Below are 16,513 nucleotides of genomic sequence, written 5' to 3' on the forward strand. Positions count from 1 at the left end.
CCAATCACAAATATAATGCATTTTAAGAAAAGAATCGCATTTGGAATTATTACAATTTGTGAGCCTTTCCCCCCCCCCCCCCAAAGAGTGTAGTTTGTGTGTATCTAATTCACATATGTAGAAGAAGATTAAATTATATGATTTATTTGCACTGAAGCATCCATGCATACAAGGCAAAAACAGTAACAGGCTTTCAAATTGCATGGGACAATATTTTAAATAACAGAAGTAAACCAAAGTCAGTCATGCAGAAATAAATTAATAATTTTGTCATATGAAAATAAATTCACTTGCCTAGTAATACTTTTGCATCTTCCACATCAAAGTCACCATCCCCATCGGCATCATAGATGCCCAATTTACCTAACAGGCAAACAAATAAAATTAACTATTATTTCAAAAGACTAATACTGAAACATTAAATCTGCAGTACATTAACAAGAGCATGCTGTTGTATAAACAATGGAAATCCTACAAGTTTACATTAATATTGCACTAGCAAGAAAGTACAGACTGAAATTGTGTAGTACAGTAATCCCTCCTCCATCGCGGGGGTTGCGTTCCAGAGTCACCCGCGAAATAAGAAAATCCGCCAAGTAGAAACCATATATTTATATGGTTATTTTTATATTGTCATGCTTGGGTCACAGATTTGCGCAGAAACACAGGAGGTTGTAGAGAGATAGGAACGTTATTCAAACATTGCAAACAAACATTTGTCTCTTTTTCAAAAGTTTAAACTGTGCTCCATGACAAGACAGAGATGACAGTTCAGTCTCACAATTAAAAGAATGCAAACATATCTTCCTCTTCAAAGGAGCAAATAAATCAATAGGGCTGTTTGCTTTTAAGTATGCGAAGCACCGCGGCACAAAGCTGTTGAAGGCGGCAGCTCACACCCCCTCCGTCAGGAGCAGAGAGAGACAGATAAAAAAATCAATACGTGCCCTTTGAGCTTTTAAGTATGCGAAGCACCGTGCAGCATACTTAAAAGCTGCACACAGAAGGTAGCAACGTGAAGATAATCTTTCAACATTTTTAGACGAGCGTCCGTATCGTCTAGGTGTGCGAACAGCCCCCCTGCTCAATCCCCCTACGTCAGGATCACAGATAGTCAGCGCAAGAGAGAGAGAAAGAAAAGTAAGCTGGGTAGCTTCTCAGACATCTGCCAATAGCGTCCCTTGTATGAAATCAACTGGGCAAACCAACTGAGGAAGCATGTACCAGAAATTAAAAGACCCATTGTCCTCAGAAACCCGCGAAGCAGCGAAAAATCCGCGATATATATTTAAATATGCTTACATATAAAATCCGCAATGGAGTGAAGCCGCGAAGGGCGAAGCGCGATATAGCGAGGGATTACTGTATAGTAAACATTTTCCCATGTTCATAATAACTACTTTTTTACATTCACACTGACAAAACTTCTGATACTGACTCACCTCTATGGTGCTTTCATTTCATCTATCACACAACAAATGTAGAGGTCAACTATTGTATCTAAAGTTATCACTTGAATAGGTATCATTGATGAGATAGAATGTGCCATGGTGATAACCTCAGATTTATAACTTTTCGCAAACACTTTTTTTTTTAGATAAACAATTTATTGAACATGCTGTAAAATGGAGATTTATTCAGAACCAATACTAAACTAAATACCATATTTTTTTGTTTGATTGCAGTTGTTACAAAACATACGCATAGCAAGAATAATGCATTTAAAAATAACGTTTTTGTATTTAAAAAAAAAAAAAAACTTAAAACACAACAGATTTATGATTATTAAACATGTGAAACAATTAAGGTTCACCTCACTCCCAAAAAGAGCCAAAGTTTGATATGAATGCACACAGTACTTGTATTAGAATTTTGTAGTAATTAGGTGAACTTTAGCAGTAGGCATCATTTCATTTACACAAACAAGTGAAATCTGTAAAATTGAAGAGTTCACTTTGCCATCTAGAGGATTTCAAAAGAAATGCACTTTTTTGTGCAACAATTAAAATGCACATAACAGAACACTTGTCATCAAGTACATCAATGATGCATCACAATGAAAAATACTGTGATTAAAATGGAGTGTTTTTCATGGCTTAATATTTTGCTTGAAACTAAGTGCCCGCAGCGTTCTTTCTCCTTGCTTAAATGTTTCTCTCACTTTGAACATTCCTCTCTCACTGTGCAAATTGCCAATTACATAGATAGATGGATATATAGATATTATGCCTTACTTTACAGTTAAACACTTAAAATACTGTGAATACTGGTGAGTAATTGTTTGGTTAATTAACCACTCTAAGCTGGCCCTCTGCAAGTAAGAGTGTAGATGCATGCATTCGCACATTCCGATATGGAATGGTAAACTGTAAAGCATTGGTTCATGCTTATGTTCACCACTACCAAGATAGGCAGCAACTTGCATAACAAGAAATGGATAAGCAGGTAGTAAAATATGAGATATATTTGATTGAAAATACTTTTATGATTTATAATGGGAAGGTTTATATGCCAAAAAAGTGTTGTTCAACTTCATAGCAGAATGAAAATGAATGCATTTAATTAACAAATTTTCAGTATAACTCAGCCTGGTTTGCATCTGATCACAGTTGTATTGCATTTTTTTTTTTTGAGTTACATTGTACAGGTTCAACACCATTCACAATGCTGTATTCCAAAAATGACACATCTAATTTAAACATAAAATGTAACTTAAATAGAGTACACAATACATGAAGAACAGGCAATTTATGTATTTTACACATTACATACCTTGTAATACTTCTGATATGTTATAACGAATGTCCTTTGCTCGGGCTGCATGCATCACAAAAAATATTAGAAGCATTATGGGTTAGTGAACAGAATAATCCATGGCATTAGAAAGAACACAGTTTACAGGGCCAATTTCCATATTGCTGTTTTCACATACAAAAACCCAGCAAAAAAGGGACAAGCAAATGTAACAGTAGTCAAACAAAGTGAAGAATCAATGACAGATAAACTAATGTGAATTGTGATACAGCCGTCTATGTCAAATAAATACTACTCAGAAATGGTTACTTTTTTGGCTAAAATATCTGCTACATTACTCTGGAAACCAAATAAATATATACATATATATATATTATATATATATATATATATATATATATATATATATATATATATATATATATATATATATATATACAGAAACAATCTAGAAATGCTGGGTGTTTTTGTTTTGAAAACCTAGAATTTAGTGTTTTAAAATGAATTGCCAAAACCTCATGCATAAAATACGTATAAATTAAAGTCAGCAGTTAGACAGATGTAATATTTCATCGTTGTAGAAAGACTTTGATTAAACATAAACTGCTTTCTACACATTTACATAGAATTACCTATAAAGATTAATAACATGTATTTTAAACTAACAAAGATTAGACATACAACTTACCAAGCACTTCTTCATAATCTACCACATCAAACCAAACCAATGCTACTGAAGTCCAGGCTCCCAACAATGCAATCACAATAAACCAGGTAAAAAATGACTTTCCAGAGAGTCCTCCTCCTTTCTTCCCATTTTTGTTTCCTACATTCTTTCCATCTGTTGGGAAAAAACAGAAAGAAGCACCATAATATAACATACTATTTTTGATAAAGACTAAAAAAGCAACGTCGATAATTAAAAAAAAAAAAAGGTCCAAACACTTAAAAGATTCTGCAAAACATTTCATGATCCAAAAACAAACAAATCAACAGTGAAACACTTAAAACAGATAAACCTGGAAGCTGTGACCATTTACTGTACCATTACAACAAAAAATTCAAAAGTGCTACTTAAGATTTAAAATTTTAATCTTAATCACTTCATAAATTTGACCTACTTGATTTTACTAAGAATGTTACAGAAATATGGGCTATTTATACAATTCTTTAACAGGTTTTTCACTCTCTGTGGATGAATTAAAAAATAAAATATATATGAGAAGGCACCAAACACTCCTCTCACAAACCCAGCTGGACAACTCTCTACACCTGAATTATTTCATATGACACTCTATAACTATGCACAAAATATCACAGATTATATTTTTCAGTAAATTAAATACAGGTTTAAATTGGTCACTAGTAACTAGATCTTCCAAATCCAGCCTGTGGGAGAGAACATTGTCTTCTTATCCTGCTAGCTCTTCAATCAAATCTGGAGTTCATCCCATTAAATATATGCAGAATTATTCTTTAAACAGAGATAAAGCTGGCTCAACTCATGCACGTAATCACTTCAAATATGCTAGAAAGAGGGATATGGTACACACATTAAATTCAATATTTAAGCACTTACAGTGAACTGCACTAATGGCCTACCTTTCTCCCATGTTTACAAGTCTTACTAAAACACCATGAGACATTTTTGATTTTAGAGTTTTGTTTTTTTTTTTAAATGGTCAGTTTTTCATTTTAATTTCACTGCTGAGTTGCTGTTATCACCCTAATCCTCATCTACAAAAACAAATCCTGCTAAACGTAAACACAGTCTTAATGAAGAATAAATCGGCAATCATTCTGGAGCAGTTCTTTTATCTACAGTAGGTCTTTTCTGTCATATTGATCTTTTGCACTTCTGCCTAAGGTTTATTTTGCATTTAAACACATAATTCTTAACTAGTCATTTAGCCCGTTACAATAACGGGCGCTAGAAAAATAGTGCATAAACATTAGTAGGAACAGTCTATATTAAATGGCAAGGGACTTTGACCTCATTCTTTTTGTTGGTCGTATTTTTCTTTCTTTCAGCCTCTCTTTTGCTGATGTTTACTTGCTCAGCTGACCGTTCTTCGTGGGCTGCCACCGCGTATTGTGTGTCTTTAATTTTCTGAGGCAGTAATACTGTCTTGTATGTCCGCTGGCTTGTAAATCCGTAATATACCTTTAATTTTCTCTGGCGGTAATACAGGCGTGCGCGTCGGTAATAAGCCTTTAATCTCATCTGACAGTCATACTGGCTTGTATGTGGCTGTAATATGAGTCACTGTACTGTGTACCTTTAATTTCCTCAAGCAGTAATACTGGTTTGTATTTCCGTAAAACGCCTGTAACTTTCTCCGACAGTAATATCGCGCATCGCACCGTGCCCCGCGCATGCGCACCACCAGAAGACACACACACACACACAAATCCCTGTGTGCGTCCAGGTGTCCTATTAAAGAGGATTAGCAAGACATTTTTGAAAATGCCTTTTGAACATACACCATAATTCTCTATTATCCCTGTCATTCTCTTTCCTCTTAATTTCTTATTTTTTTCATGTTTCGTATTCTGAAACATGAGGAATCCTCAATTTTGGACAAATACTTTTACTGATCCCATTATTAAGTACTAGCGCACAAGATTCTCCTGAAACACATAAAAATATATATTTAAGGGTCGCATAAACAAATTCTCATGCATTTTGTGAGCTTAATGAACCTGGATTACTACACTAAGACCTGTTGGTTACAGCCAAATATGACTATGGAAATACAACAATCATTCATAAAATATTCTTGCATATTGAAATAATTAATTGATATTGGTGGCTGAAACATTAATTAAACTGCAAATACACATGCATTTATTTGTTTTAATTTTTTAACAGTGTGGTGTGTCACCTTTTCACATTTTTTGGTTACATCATTAGCAGTTTCAATTCAAACAGTTTAGTAGCTGTGATACACAAACACAATCAAAAACTGAAAATGCATTTTAACGGCTAGTGTAAATGGAATCTGGGTAAATTACATTTGGATAGGATTAGTTTATGAAATGAACAATAAAAGAGGTCTTTCAAGAAAACCAACCCGTTATCAGGGGCCATGTATAAGTCAAATCAAGTCAGGTTGGGGAGCATGCACTGGTGCAGTGCGTTGCCGCACCCACTACACAGCAAAACAACTCGGGATCCAGTTTGGAAACCCCCCAGGCAGACACGCCATCCAGTCCCACCCTCCAGAAATGACCCTCTATCTGCCGCAGCCAGGTGTTACGTGGGCGACCCCTTGGCCCGGTCCAGCCACTCGGGTCCCCAACAATGAGAATCTTACGAGCTGGATCTCCCTGGGGTAAATGAGCCACATGGCCATAGTGTCGTAACTGACGCTCCCTCACAATGCAGGTAATGTGCCTCATTCGGGACTCCATGAGCAAACGCTCATTCGACACAAAGTCAAACCAACGGTACCCAAGGATTTTCCGGAGAGACAACAGTACCAAAGGAGTCCAGTCTTCGTCTCAGGTCACTGAATAGCGTCCATGTCTCGCAACCATATAGCAAGACAGGAAGCATCTGAACTCTATAAAGACTTGGACCTTCGTCCTTTTGCATAGATATCGGGAGCGCCACACACCCTTTTCCAGTGACCTCATGACCCCACATGCTCTCCCAATCCATCTACTGACTTCAAAGGAAGAGTCACCAGAGACATGAATGTTACTGCCAAGGTAAGTAAACCTCTCGACAAGGTCGACACTCGATCCGCAAACAGACACACTGCTGATGGCTGTGCCCAAGAGGTCATTAAAGGCCTGGATCTTGTTTTTTATCCAGGACACTCGCAAGCCCAGACACTTAGACTCCTCGCTCAGTCTCTCCAGTGCCCCGATCAGAGCCTCCATTGACTCTGCGAAGATCACAGCATCGTCAGCAAAGTCAAGATATTTCTTCACTAACAAATGTCCCAAAGCCACTGGACCCCACGACCTTGCCCAACACCCAGTCCATACAAGCACTGAACAGAGTAGGAGCAAGAACACACCCCTGACAAACCCCAGAATCAAATGGGAAAAACGCAGAGGTCCTGCCTCCACTCTGCACAGCACTCACAGTACCAGTGTACAGGCCGGCCATGATATCCAGCAACCTCGAGCGGATCCCATGAACCCTCAGGATGTCCCACAGGGCAGCTCAATCAACTGAGTCGAACACTTTGCGAAAATCGACAAAGGCTGCAAAGAAACTACCGATATTCGCGTTTGCGCTCCATGAGATCCCTCAGTGCTAGAATGCTGTCGATGGTAGGCTTCTTAGGCGTAAAGCCAGACTGTTCCGGTCGCTGGTAGGTGAGCAAGTGATCACGGATCCTATTGAGGATGACCCTAGCAAGAACCTTACCCGGCACCGAGAGTAGTGTTATCCCCCTGTAGTTGCTGCAATCCAGGCGATCACCCTTCCCTTTCCAGATAGGGACGACAAGTCCTGTTTTCCAGTCAGTTGGGATGATGCCAGTCTCCCAAATGGAAGCAAAGATTGCTTGCAATGCCAGAAGGACAGCCTTACCACCTGCTGGAGAAGTTCACCCGGATATCACAGATCCCTGCAGCCTTTCCTCACCTCAGCTGGTTCACCACCTGTGCAATCTCAGTGAGATTGGGTGGTTCACAGCTAACTTGAGGATCAGCCTCAAGGATCGTAGACCCAGAGATATCCAACGTCCTAGCTGGATGATCAGCTTTGAACAACTGCTCAAAGTAGCCAGCCCATCGGGTCACAACTGCAGTGTCATCAATAAGGACCGTTCCATCAGTCGCCCTGACTGCGACTCTCCAAGGAACAGATTCAGATGTGCGTAATGCTTCGATTCCTCTGTAAGCAGGACGTGGGTCGCTAGACCACAGATGGTGTGTCACTTGCTCACAGATTCCTCTAACAAATGCCTATCTGCCCTCAGAGCCGTCCTCAGTTCCTGGTACAGACCACAGTTGCCATTGAGCCATACACTGCGACTCCTCACAATGATGTCCAGGGTGCCCTGCGAGATGAAACACCTCCTTCTGGGAACACCGGTAACACCAACACAACCCTCTGCAAGCTTCAGGGTCTGGTCACGGAAGGTCTCCCACATCACATTAGGATCAGCAGTTGCACCTAAATCTGCAAGTTCCTCACACAAACTGCGTGCAAACTCATTAGAAACATTATACACATATACACACACACACACACACATTATATATATATATATATATATATATATATATATATATATATATATATATATATATATATATATATATATATATATATATATATACATATACATATACATATACATATAATATATATATATATATATACACATACACACATATATACACATACACACATATATACATATATATACATACACATATACACGTATATGCACACATATATACACACACACACATATATGCATATACATACGCACACATGCTGCACAAAACAATTAAAGGAACACTTTGAAAACACATCAGATCTCAATGGGAAAAAAATCATGCTGGATATCTATACTGATATGGCTTGGGCAATGTGTTAGGAATGAAAGGATGCCATATCGCTTGATGGAAATAAAAATTATCAACCTACAAAGGGCTGAATTCAAAGACCCCTGAAAATCAAAGTGAAAAAATGATGCAGCAGGTTAGTCCATCCATCCATCCATTTTCCAACCCGCTGAATCCGAACACAGGGTCACGGGGGTCTGCTGGAGCCAATCCCAGCCAACACAGGGCACAAGGCAGGAACCAAACCCGGGCAGGGTGCCAACCCACCGCAGGACACACTTAAACACACCCACACACAGCACACACTAGGGCAAATTTAGAATCGCCAATCCACCTAACCTGCATGTCTTTGGACTGTAAATGCTAGTCCATTTTGCCAAAATTTCATTACAGCAACTCAAAATCATACTCAGTAGTTTGTATGGCCCCCACGTGCTTGTATGCATGCCTGACAACGTCAGGGCATGCTGCTAATGAGACGGCGGATGGTGTCCTGGAAGATCTACTCCCAGATCTGGACCAGGGCATCACTGAGCTCCTGGACAGTCTGAGGTGCAACCTGGTGGCGTTGGATTGACTGAAACAATGTCCCAGAGGTGTTCTATTAGATTTAGGTCAGGTGAGCGTGGGGGCCAGTCAATGGTATAAATTCTTTCATCCTCCAGGAACTGCCTGCATACTCTCGCCACATGAGGCCGGGACCAGCAGGAACCCACGACCCACTACACCAGCATAGGGTCTGACAATGGGCCCAAGGATTTCATCCCGATACCTAATGGCAGTGAAAGTGCCATTGTCTATCCTGTAGAGGTCTGTGGCGTCCCTCCATGGATATGCCTCCTCAGACCATCACTGACCCACCACCAAACTGGTCATGCTGAACAATGTTACAGGCAGCATAACATTCTCCACAGCTTCTCCAGACCTTTTTACGTCTGTCACAAGTGCTCAGGGTGAACCTGTTCTCATCTGTGAAAAGCACAGGGCATCAGTGGTGGACGTGCCAATTCTGACATTCTATGACAAATGCCAGTCAAGCTCCACGGTGCCAGGCAGTGAGCACAGGGCCCACTAGAGGACGTCAGGACATCAGGCCACCCTCGTGAAGTTTGTTCCTGATTGTCTGGTCAGAGACATTCGCACCAGTGGTCTGCCAGAGGTCATTTTGTAGGGCTCTGGCAGTGCTAATCCTGTTCCTCCTTGCCCAAAAGAGCAGATACTGGTCCTGCTGATGGGTTAAAGACCTTATACGGCCCTGTCCAGCTCTCCTGGAGTAACTACCTGTCTCTTGGAATCTCCTCCATGCCCTTGAGACTGTGCTGGGAGACACAGCAATCCTTCTGTCAATGGCACATATTGATGTGCCATCCTGGAAAAGGTGGACTACCTGCGCAAACCTCTGTAGGGTCCAAGTATCACCTCATGCTACCAATAGTGACACTGACCGTAGCCAATTGCAAAACTAGTGAAAAAACAGAAAAGATAAGGAGGGAAAAATGTCAGTGGCCTCCACCTGTTATACAATTCCTGTTTTGGGGGTCGTCTCATTGTTGCCCCTCTAGTGCATTTGTTGTTAATTTCATTAAAACCAAAGCAGATGAAACTGATTAACAGCCCCTTCAGCTACTTAAGTGACCAGATCAATATCCCAGAAGTTTCACTGACTGGATGATATACTCTGATTATATAAACAGTTCTGCCAGAGGTTTAAATTTAAAGTTTAGGTTAGCAAAAACTGAAAAAAGGAAATTTCAGAATATTACAAATGGGCCTTTCTTACAGGACAAATAATAGGTTACAATCTGCAGAATTCTTTGCAGCAAACAAATTTAATAAAGTATTACAAGCTGAAGTAAACAATTTGCACAGCTGTCTGAACTTCTGTTGATTACTTAAAAACCCTTGTGTCTTTAAGCAGAGTTGGAGAATGTGTTACTACACCTTGCTGGGACAATATTACACCGTAGAAAGTTATAAATTCCAGTGATAATGACAAGAAAATGGTAATTAACAAATGAAATGAGGCAGAGCATTATTAACCCAAACAGAAGGATAAAGTCTGTATCTTTCAAAACCTCCAGAAGTATATTTCCATATGATCAACTCATTTCCACAATGATTGTTTACCTTCCGTCCCATCCCAATGATGCCACTTCCGGTTTCTGGTTCCAACGTCATCTCCATCTCCATCCTAATTTCCTCTGTACTACACTTCCAGCTAAATCTGTATAAAGTTCTGTCACTTCCTGCCTTCATTTGTTCATTGTGTCTCATTCTGTTGTAAAAAGTCTGAAGGGACTACTCTGGTCATTTCACACTATATGGGGAAGGCTCTCCAAACTTTTGAGTGTCGTTGTCTCTTTTGTCTTATCACAGATTAGCGCAGTCGGCAGGATATTGCTCAAGGAAGGAAGTCTGAAGAGCAGAATCTGCATACCATCCTGGAATCAATCTTTATGGAACTACAGACCGTAAAACTCCAAGACGGGGAAAGCAGTAAGAGGCAGAAGCAGTAAGACCGGAGGCTGTTCAGCCTCCCCCTCCTCCTTTAGTGGCACTAACGGAGGGAGATGATATTGAATCCTACTTGTTGGTTTTTGAGCAGACAGCCGCTCGTAATCAATGGCCCAAGGTGGACTGGGCCCACATACTCGCACCATTTTTGAAGGGTGACGCGCAGCAGGCCTACTGCCATCTCCCCGAGGAGGAGACCGCCGACTACAGTACATTAAAGGGTGAGATTTGCAAGCGCTACGGCATCACATCAGGCCAGCAGGCAAGAGAATGGCAGCTGTGGAGATTCGATCTGGATAAACCTGCAAAAGCTCAAGCTTTTGAGATCTAGGGTAAGATCGGCCACTGGCTAAGGCCAGATGTGAATAATGCAAGGCAAGAAGTACAGCAGCTCGCCTACAAAAAATAAATTAATGCAATGCCAGTCCATCACGCCCAGCAGGTCTGTAGACAGCCCTACAAAAATATGGACACCCTTGTAGAGGTAATAGAACGTCATCTGGCGGTTGCCAAGTCGGGAGGGGTTATGAACGGTCTGCTCGTGGAGCATGACAAGGACGTGCTGCTAGCCCTGAGCCCACCCGCTGAACTCAAGAGTCTCCGGTTAAACAAAAACAAAAAAATCCCAGGTCTTCCCCGCTGTTTTAAGTGTGGGGAGCTGGTTCATATATAAATTAACTCATGTCCTCTCTATCCACAGAACCTATGGATTGTTCCTAACATGGGAGTGGTTTTAGTGAATGGACACCAGTTATGGCTATGTTTGACTTTGGGAGCAACATTTCCATTGTTGCTCTCCACTTTGTCCTAACGCAACAGTTCCTAAGGGCCGAAACCAGTGCGACTTGTATACGCGGGGATACAAGGTATTATCGGTCCACTAAGTGCTTTATAACCTGGGACAGTATACCAAAAAAGTTATTGGTAGCAGTGTTACCGGATCGACCCTACCTGGTTATATTGGGGCAGGACTGGTCTGATTGTGATGGCGTTAAGGATCAAATCACTCCTTTGAAAGAACTGAGCCTTGTAATGGATAGAGCTTCTACTAACCCGGATGCCCTCGCACCATGTAATCCCACAGTCCCGACAGATACAGAACCTTGGGGAAGCGACCACTTGACACACCGGACCCTCCCGAAAGTAACATCGGGAGAAGTCCCTGGAGTCGATGCACACCCCCTTGAAGTCTCTGCAGATCCACCCTTCAATTTCAATATAAATGTACACCCTCTTCCTTTAAACGAGAACAGTGAAATTATGATTCCCTAAAATTCGCTAGGAATGCTGTTGTTTCAGTTGATGGGCAACCCACGCAAAATCCCATACCACAAGGATCCCACTTTGTTTTGGAAAATGATCTATTGTATGGGGTAGCACAAAACGAGGGGGAGGTGAGGTTGTTGCTGTTATTGCCACAAGCCTTTCCGTGGGAGGTACACGAGCTAGCTCACAACCACTTCCTAGGAGCCCACTTGGGCTCCGAAAAAACACTAGAGCGGATCAAGCTCAGATTCTTTTGGCCAGGAATAAATGAGGAGGTCTGACACTTTCGTCAGTCATGTCCGGACTGCCAACTTTGTCAGACACCCCAAAGAGTCCGTGCTTCTCTTAGTCCTCTTCCCCTTAATTGATATTCCCTTTGAAAGGATCAGCATCAATCTCATTGGCTCTCTAGAACTCTCGGCAAAAAGATAACCATCACCAATATATATCTGTGATTATGTTACTCAGTAACCAGAAGCCATCCCCTTGCATACAGGAACTTGTATTCATTTAAGTAAAGTGTGCAGAAACCCTACATTTCCCATTTTTAGCCATCAATCTACACTCAATTACCCATAATGACAAAATGATGTTTTCAGAAAGGTCTGCAAAGTTATTTAAAAAAAAAAAAAAAATCAAAACTTGAAGTCTCTTACTCATAAAAGCATTCAGACCTGTAATTCAGTACTTTGTAAAAGCCTCTTTGACAGCAATTATTCAGTCTTCTTGGGTAAGTCTCTATAAGCTTTATGCATCTGGATTTGTTCAGTTTATCCCATGATTCCTGGCAGATCCTCTCAAGCTCAAAGGTTTAAGTATATGCTCTAGGTGGGACACTCAAGGACAGTCAGTCAGAGACTTGTCCAAAAGCAACTATAACGTTGTCTTGGCTATAGGCTTTGGGCGATAGTAGGGTCCTATGGCATCCGTTTTATTTGCTCACAAATTCTGTTTTTTTTTTTTTCTCTTCATTTTTGGTTTTCAACATTTTATTTTTCCTTGATTCAGATTTTTCGGTTTTTACATTTTTGTTTTGTTTTGTTTTTTTAACTGTAAAAAAGTAGTAACAGCTACAACAAAACAAACAATAATGAAATGGCACTTTACATTCCCTTTAATGAAACAGCACACTAGCACAACTGAACCTTATTTTGCAGTTCCATTCATCAGGTAGGAGCCCAGATCCTCCATAATGCTATATGCTGAGATTGCAGTAGGAAATGAGTGCCCTCCAGAATTGTAAGAGCTGTAACTAGATTGATGCATCCTTCTGAGACGAAGGTTAACTTTTCTTTTTTAGAAAAAAGAAAGAGTGACCTGCTTTTAATGGCTAGTTGCATCTGAGGAGAAACCTGCTCTTCTGCCCATGTTTATAGGTGACGAGTTTATAACGGAAGAGTCAAATGTGGACCTTGTGTGCCTTGTCACCATGAGGCAAAACATTTATTAAATCCTGAAACATTGTTGTTAAATATTTAAAAGGGAACCCACTAACAACCAGTGCCATTCACTATTCTATGGGAAAGACTGTTAATACCGGTTTAAATATCTGTATAATTTAATCGGTTAAATGATTCACAGTGAATATATCACGTACAATTGGAACTGCCTACATAAAAGAATTACCATACAGCCAAATGTTTACTCACCTATCACTATGTTAAGAACTATGTGGTATCGACTATCAGTGATTTCATCAAATACAACTTATAGTTTCTTGCCAGAAATCTTTTGAAGAACCACGTCCTTATGATGTTCAAAGACACGGGGCAAATGAGTTTGACGGAGATTGCTCTCATTTTCTGGCAGCGCGCCTCTTTGCTTACAATACTTAATAAAGAAAGGACACATCTTCGTTATTTTTTCATGCAGTATGTCTGACTCACATGGACACAAACAGGTGCCTTGCATAAGATGATTTTGTTATTTCCTCTGTTGTTACCTGAAGGGGAACACTTTTTGATTTTAATTTCTCCTTGTTTTTGAGATGGGTTTTAGATCTGATGTGGTCATTGCAAGTATCTTTTCGTGTCCAGTCTATGGTATGCTGACAAAATTTGCAGAAAAGTTGTCCAGATTCATAAAAGTCACCAGGATATTGTTGTGCCCTAATTTTGCAGTTAAGTTCGTGTTTTAGTTTTGTCAACATAGTTAGGGTATCTGATGCTGCTCACTTCGACATTTCTGTCTTGTACAGCTAGCTAATTTGCATGCCTTTAATGAGAAAACATACAGGAAACACGCACACAAATAGATAGAGGCACGACTGAATTTCTATGAAAAATTGCGTTTGCTTCAAAAACAACAAACTAGAAAATAGTATCTGAAAGACAGAATTACAGATTATTCAATAATTTAATTTATTGGGATGTTTTGTAACAGTCACCCCTTCAGTCTCTAAATTCCGCACATTTCCGTTTTTTAAATCTAAAATCTGTTTTAAGTGTTAATTCCATGAATCTATCCATGTTTTCTGCATCGCGGAAATCATAGGGCCCTATAGTAGGCATGCTGAAAGATGAATGCTGCCCAAGACCTCGGACTGAGTCAAAGATTTCAACAGGATAATGACCTTGAGCATAAAGCAAAAACTAAAAAATAAAAATAAATAAAATGAAGAGGTCTGAATGCTTATATACTGTATATAGCATATGCATGCTCTCCTTGGGTCCACATGCGTTTCCACCCACAGTCCAAAGATATGCAAATTAGTTAAACTAGAGTTGTTAAATTGGCCCTAGTATGTGTGATAGCCTGGCACCCTGCCAAGGTGTTCTTTCTACTTTGTATCCTGATTGCTGGGATAGGTTCCGGCTGCTCAATGGCCCTGCCCTGGATGAGAGAGATGGATGGATGGATTCATTCCAGGAAGCTAATTATGGGGTAGGTGGTATGCCTGAACAAAAGGTACTTTTAAAATAAACTTCTTTCTCATGCAAGCAGTGCCCAAGCAACAAGTTCAGCTTCCACAAGCTTTGCAATTATGATCTAAAAAAAGATACACATGAAACTTTAAATTATTAAAATGCAGTGATAAATCATACTTATATTTGAACATGATGCAAAACATCACATCAACTGTGAATGAGCTTTGTTTAGGAAAAAAAATCTAACTTATAATAATAATAATAATAATAAATGTTTGTTGTTACTTTGGGTATAGTATATGTACTGTCAATATGTTTTTGTCCATGCATTTTAATAATTTATTAACTACATAAAAGAAAGAGAAACTTTAGCACAAGATAAAATCTTTACTAAGAAAAAAAGGCTGCTGTCCATTTATCAGTGTTTAAGTTTGTACATCTGAGAGGCTTCCATGACATTGATGTTTGCATTTTAATTGTTTTCTTTCTTTATAAATTCAGAATGTTAGTTCTTTGTAATAAGAAATAAAACATTTAAATAAAAAGCATGACAGCTTAGTATGCTCTCACGAATGTAAATAAATAAAATGATACAATGCAACAGGTCTGTATGATTTGGGGGAAAAAAACATCTAACTGCAATATTTTTGACCAATATTGTGTTTGCAATTTTAAATTGAGATAATTTTCTGTTTCTATCTTTACTTGTTCCTGCATTAAAGAATAAGATGAAATAATGCAGTTGATGCATTAATGTTTAAACACTACTGCATAACTATTACAGCTATTGTCACAATACACCAATAAAATTCAGAGAATAGAAAAATCTTATTTAAAAAAAGAGTAACTGTTTAAATAAATACATGCTGAGCTTGATTTTTAAGTAGACATTTGTTAAATATTTCTAATATTTCTATGACATTTTATTAGGCAAGATGTTTATTAAGCATGCTACAGTGGTGAAGGACAATGCTATCCATTTGCTGTGCTCCTGTGAATATTGCATGAAATATGTTGGTTTCATTTTATGGAGTGGCTTTTCCATAGTGTGAAGGGAGGTAAGAGGTAGGGGTCTTAATGCACTATGTTGACCAAAGGATGATTGTGTTTTAATGTTGGCACTTTGGCATTTGAATGGAGCACATCTAAATGAAAGTTACATAAATCTTTCAGATCACATGTGTGACACTTTCTTTTTTTTTTTTTTTTTTTTTTTTTAAAGCACACTGCGCTGGACTAATCATCTACAAATAAATAGAATTAGGGTGTGAAAGACCATTGAGAACTTTGCCTTTCTGAGCTGTGGACAGTGAGGAATTCTAAAATTAATCTATTCACTAATTTAAAACAGCTATGAGACCAGCAGATAAATATTTGCATTCCAATTGCTCTCACCTGCCATAAGCAAGCAAGCTAGGAAACATAGAATGGCTCTAGAAGTTCCTGTGAAGCTATGCAAACAGTATTTTTCATGTCTGTCTCTTGTATTTAAGATAGAATAGACAGCACAGTGAAAAATATCACCTCTACTATTAGTGGAAAAAAACTCATATAGTAATATCGGAGTGACAAGAAAG

The 16,513-nt window shown here is 39.3% G+C and overlaps 1 protein-coding gene across 3 annotated transcripts in view; it reads right to left on the reverse strand.

Annotated features, from left to right (window-relative positions):
- The window catches only part of unm_hu7910 (un-named hu7910), a 131,383-nt gene that overhangs the window by 89,488 nt on the left and 25,382 nt on the right, over positions 1-16,513 (reverse strand). For 2 of the 3 annotated variants that reach the window (XM_051929166.1, XM_051929167.1), the window contains exons 2-4: positions 3,443-3,595; positions 2,773-2,817; positions 295-363 (exon numbers count right to left, since the gene is read on the reverse strand). In XM_051929166.1, coding sequence (XP_051785126.1) covers positions 295-363; positions 2,773-2,817; positions 3,443-3,595 — 267 coding nt within the window. The remainder of the gene's footprint in view (positions 1-294; positions 364-2,772; positions 2,818-3,442; positions 3,596-16,513) is intronic. The other variant, XM_028803227.2, reaches the window with a different exon arrangement.

This window comes from Erpetoichthys calabaricus, chromosome 6 (assembly GCF_900747795.2).
Source record: "Erpetoichthys calabaricus chromosome 6, fErpCal1.3, whole genome shotgun sequence".
Classification (NCBI taxonomy): domain Eukaryota; kingdom Metazoa; phylum Chordata; class Cladistia; order Polypteriformes; family Polypteridae; genus Erpetoichthys; species Erpetoichthys calabaricus.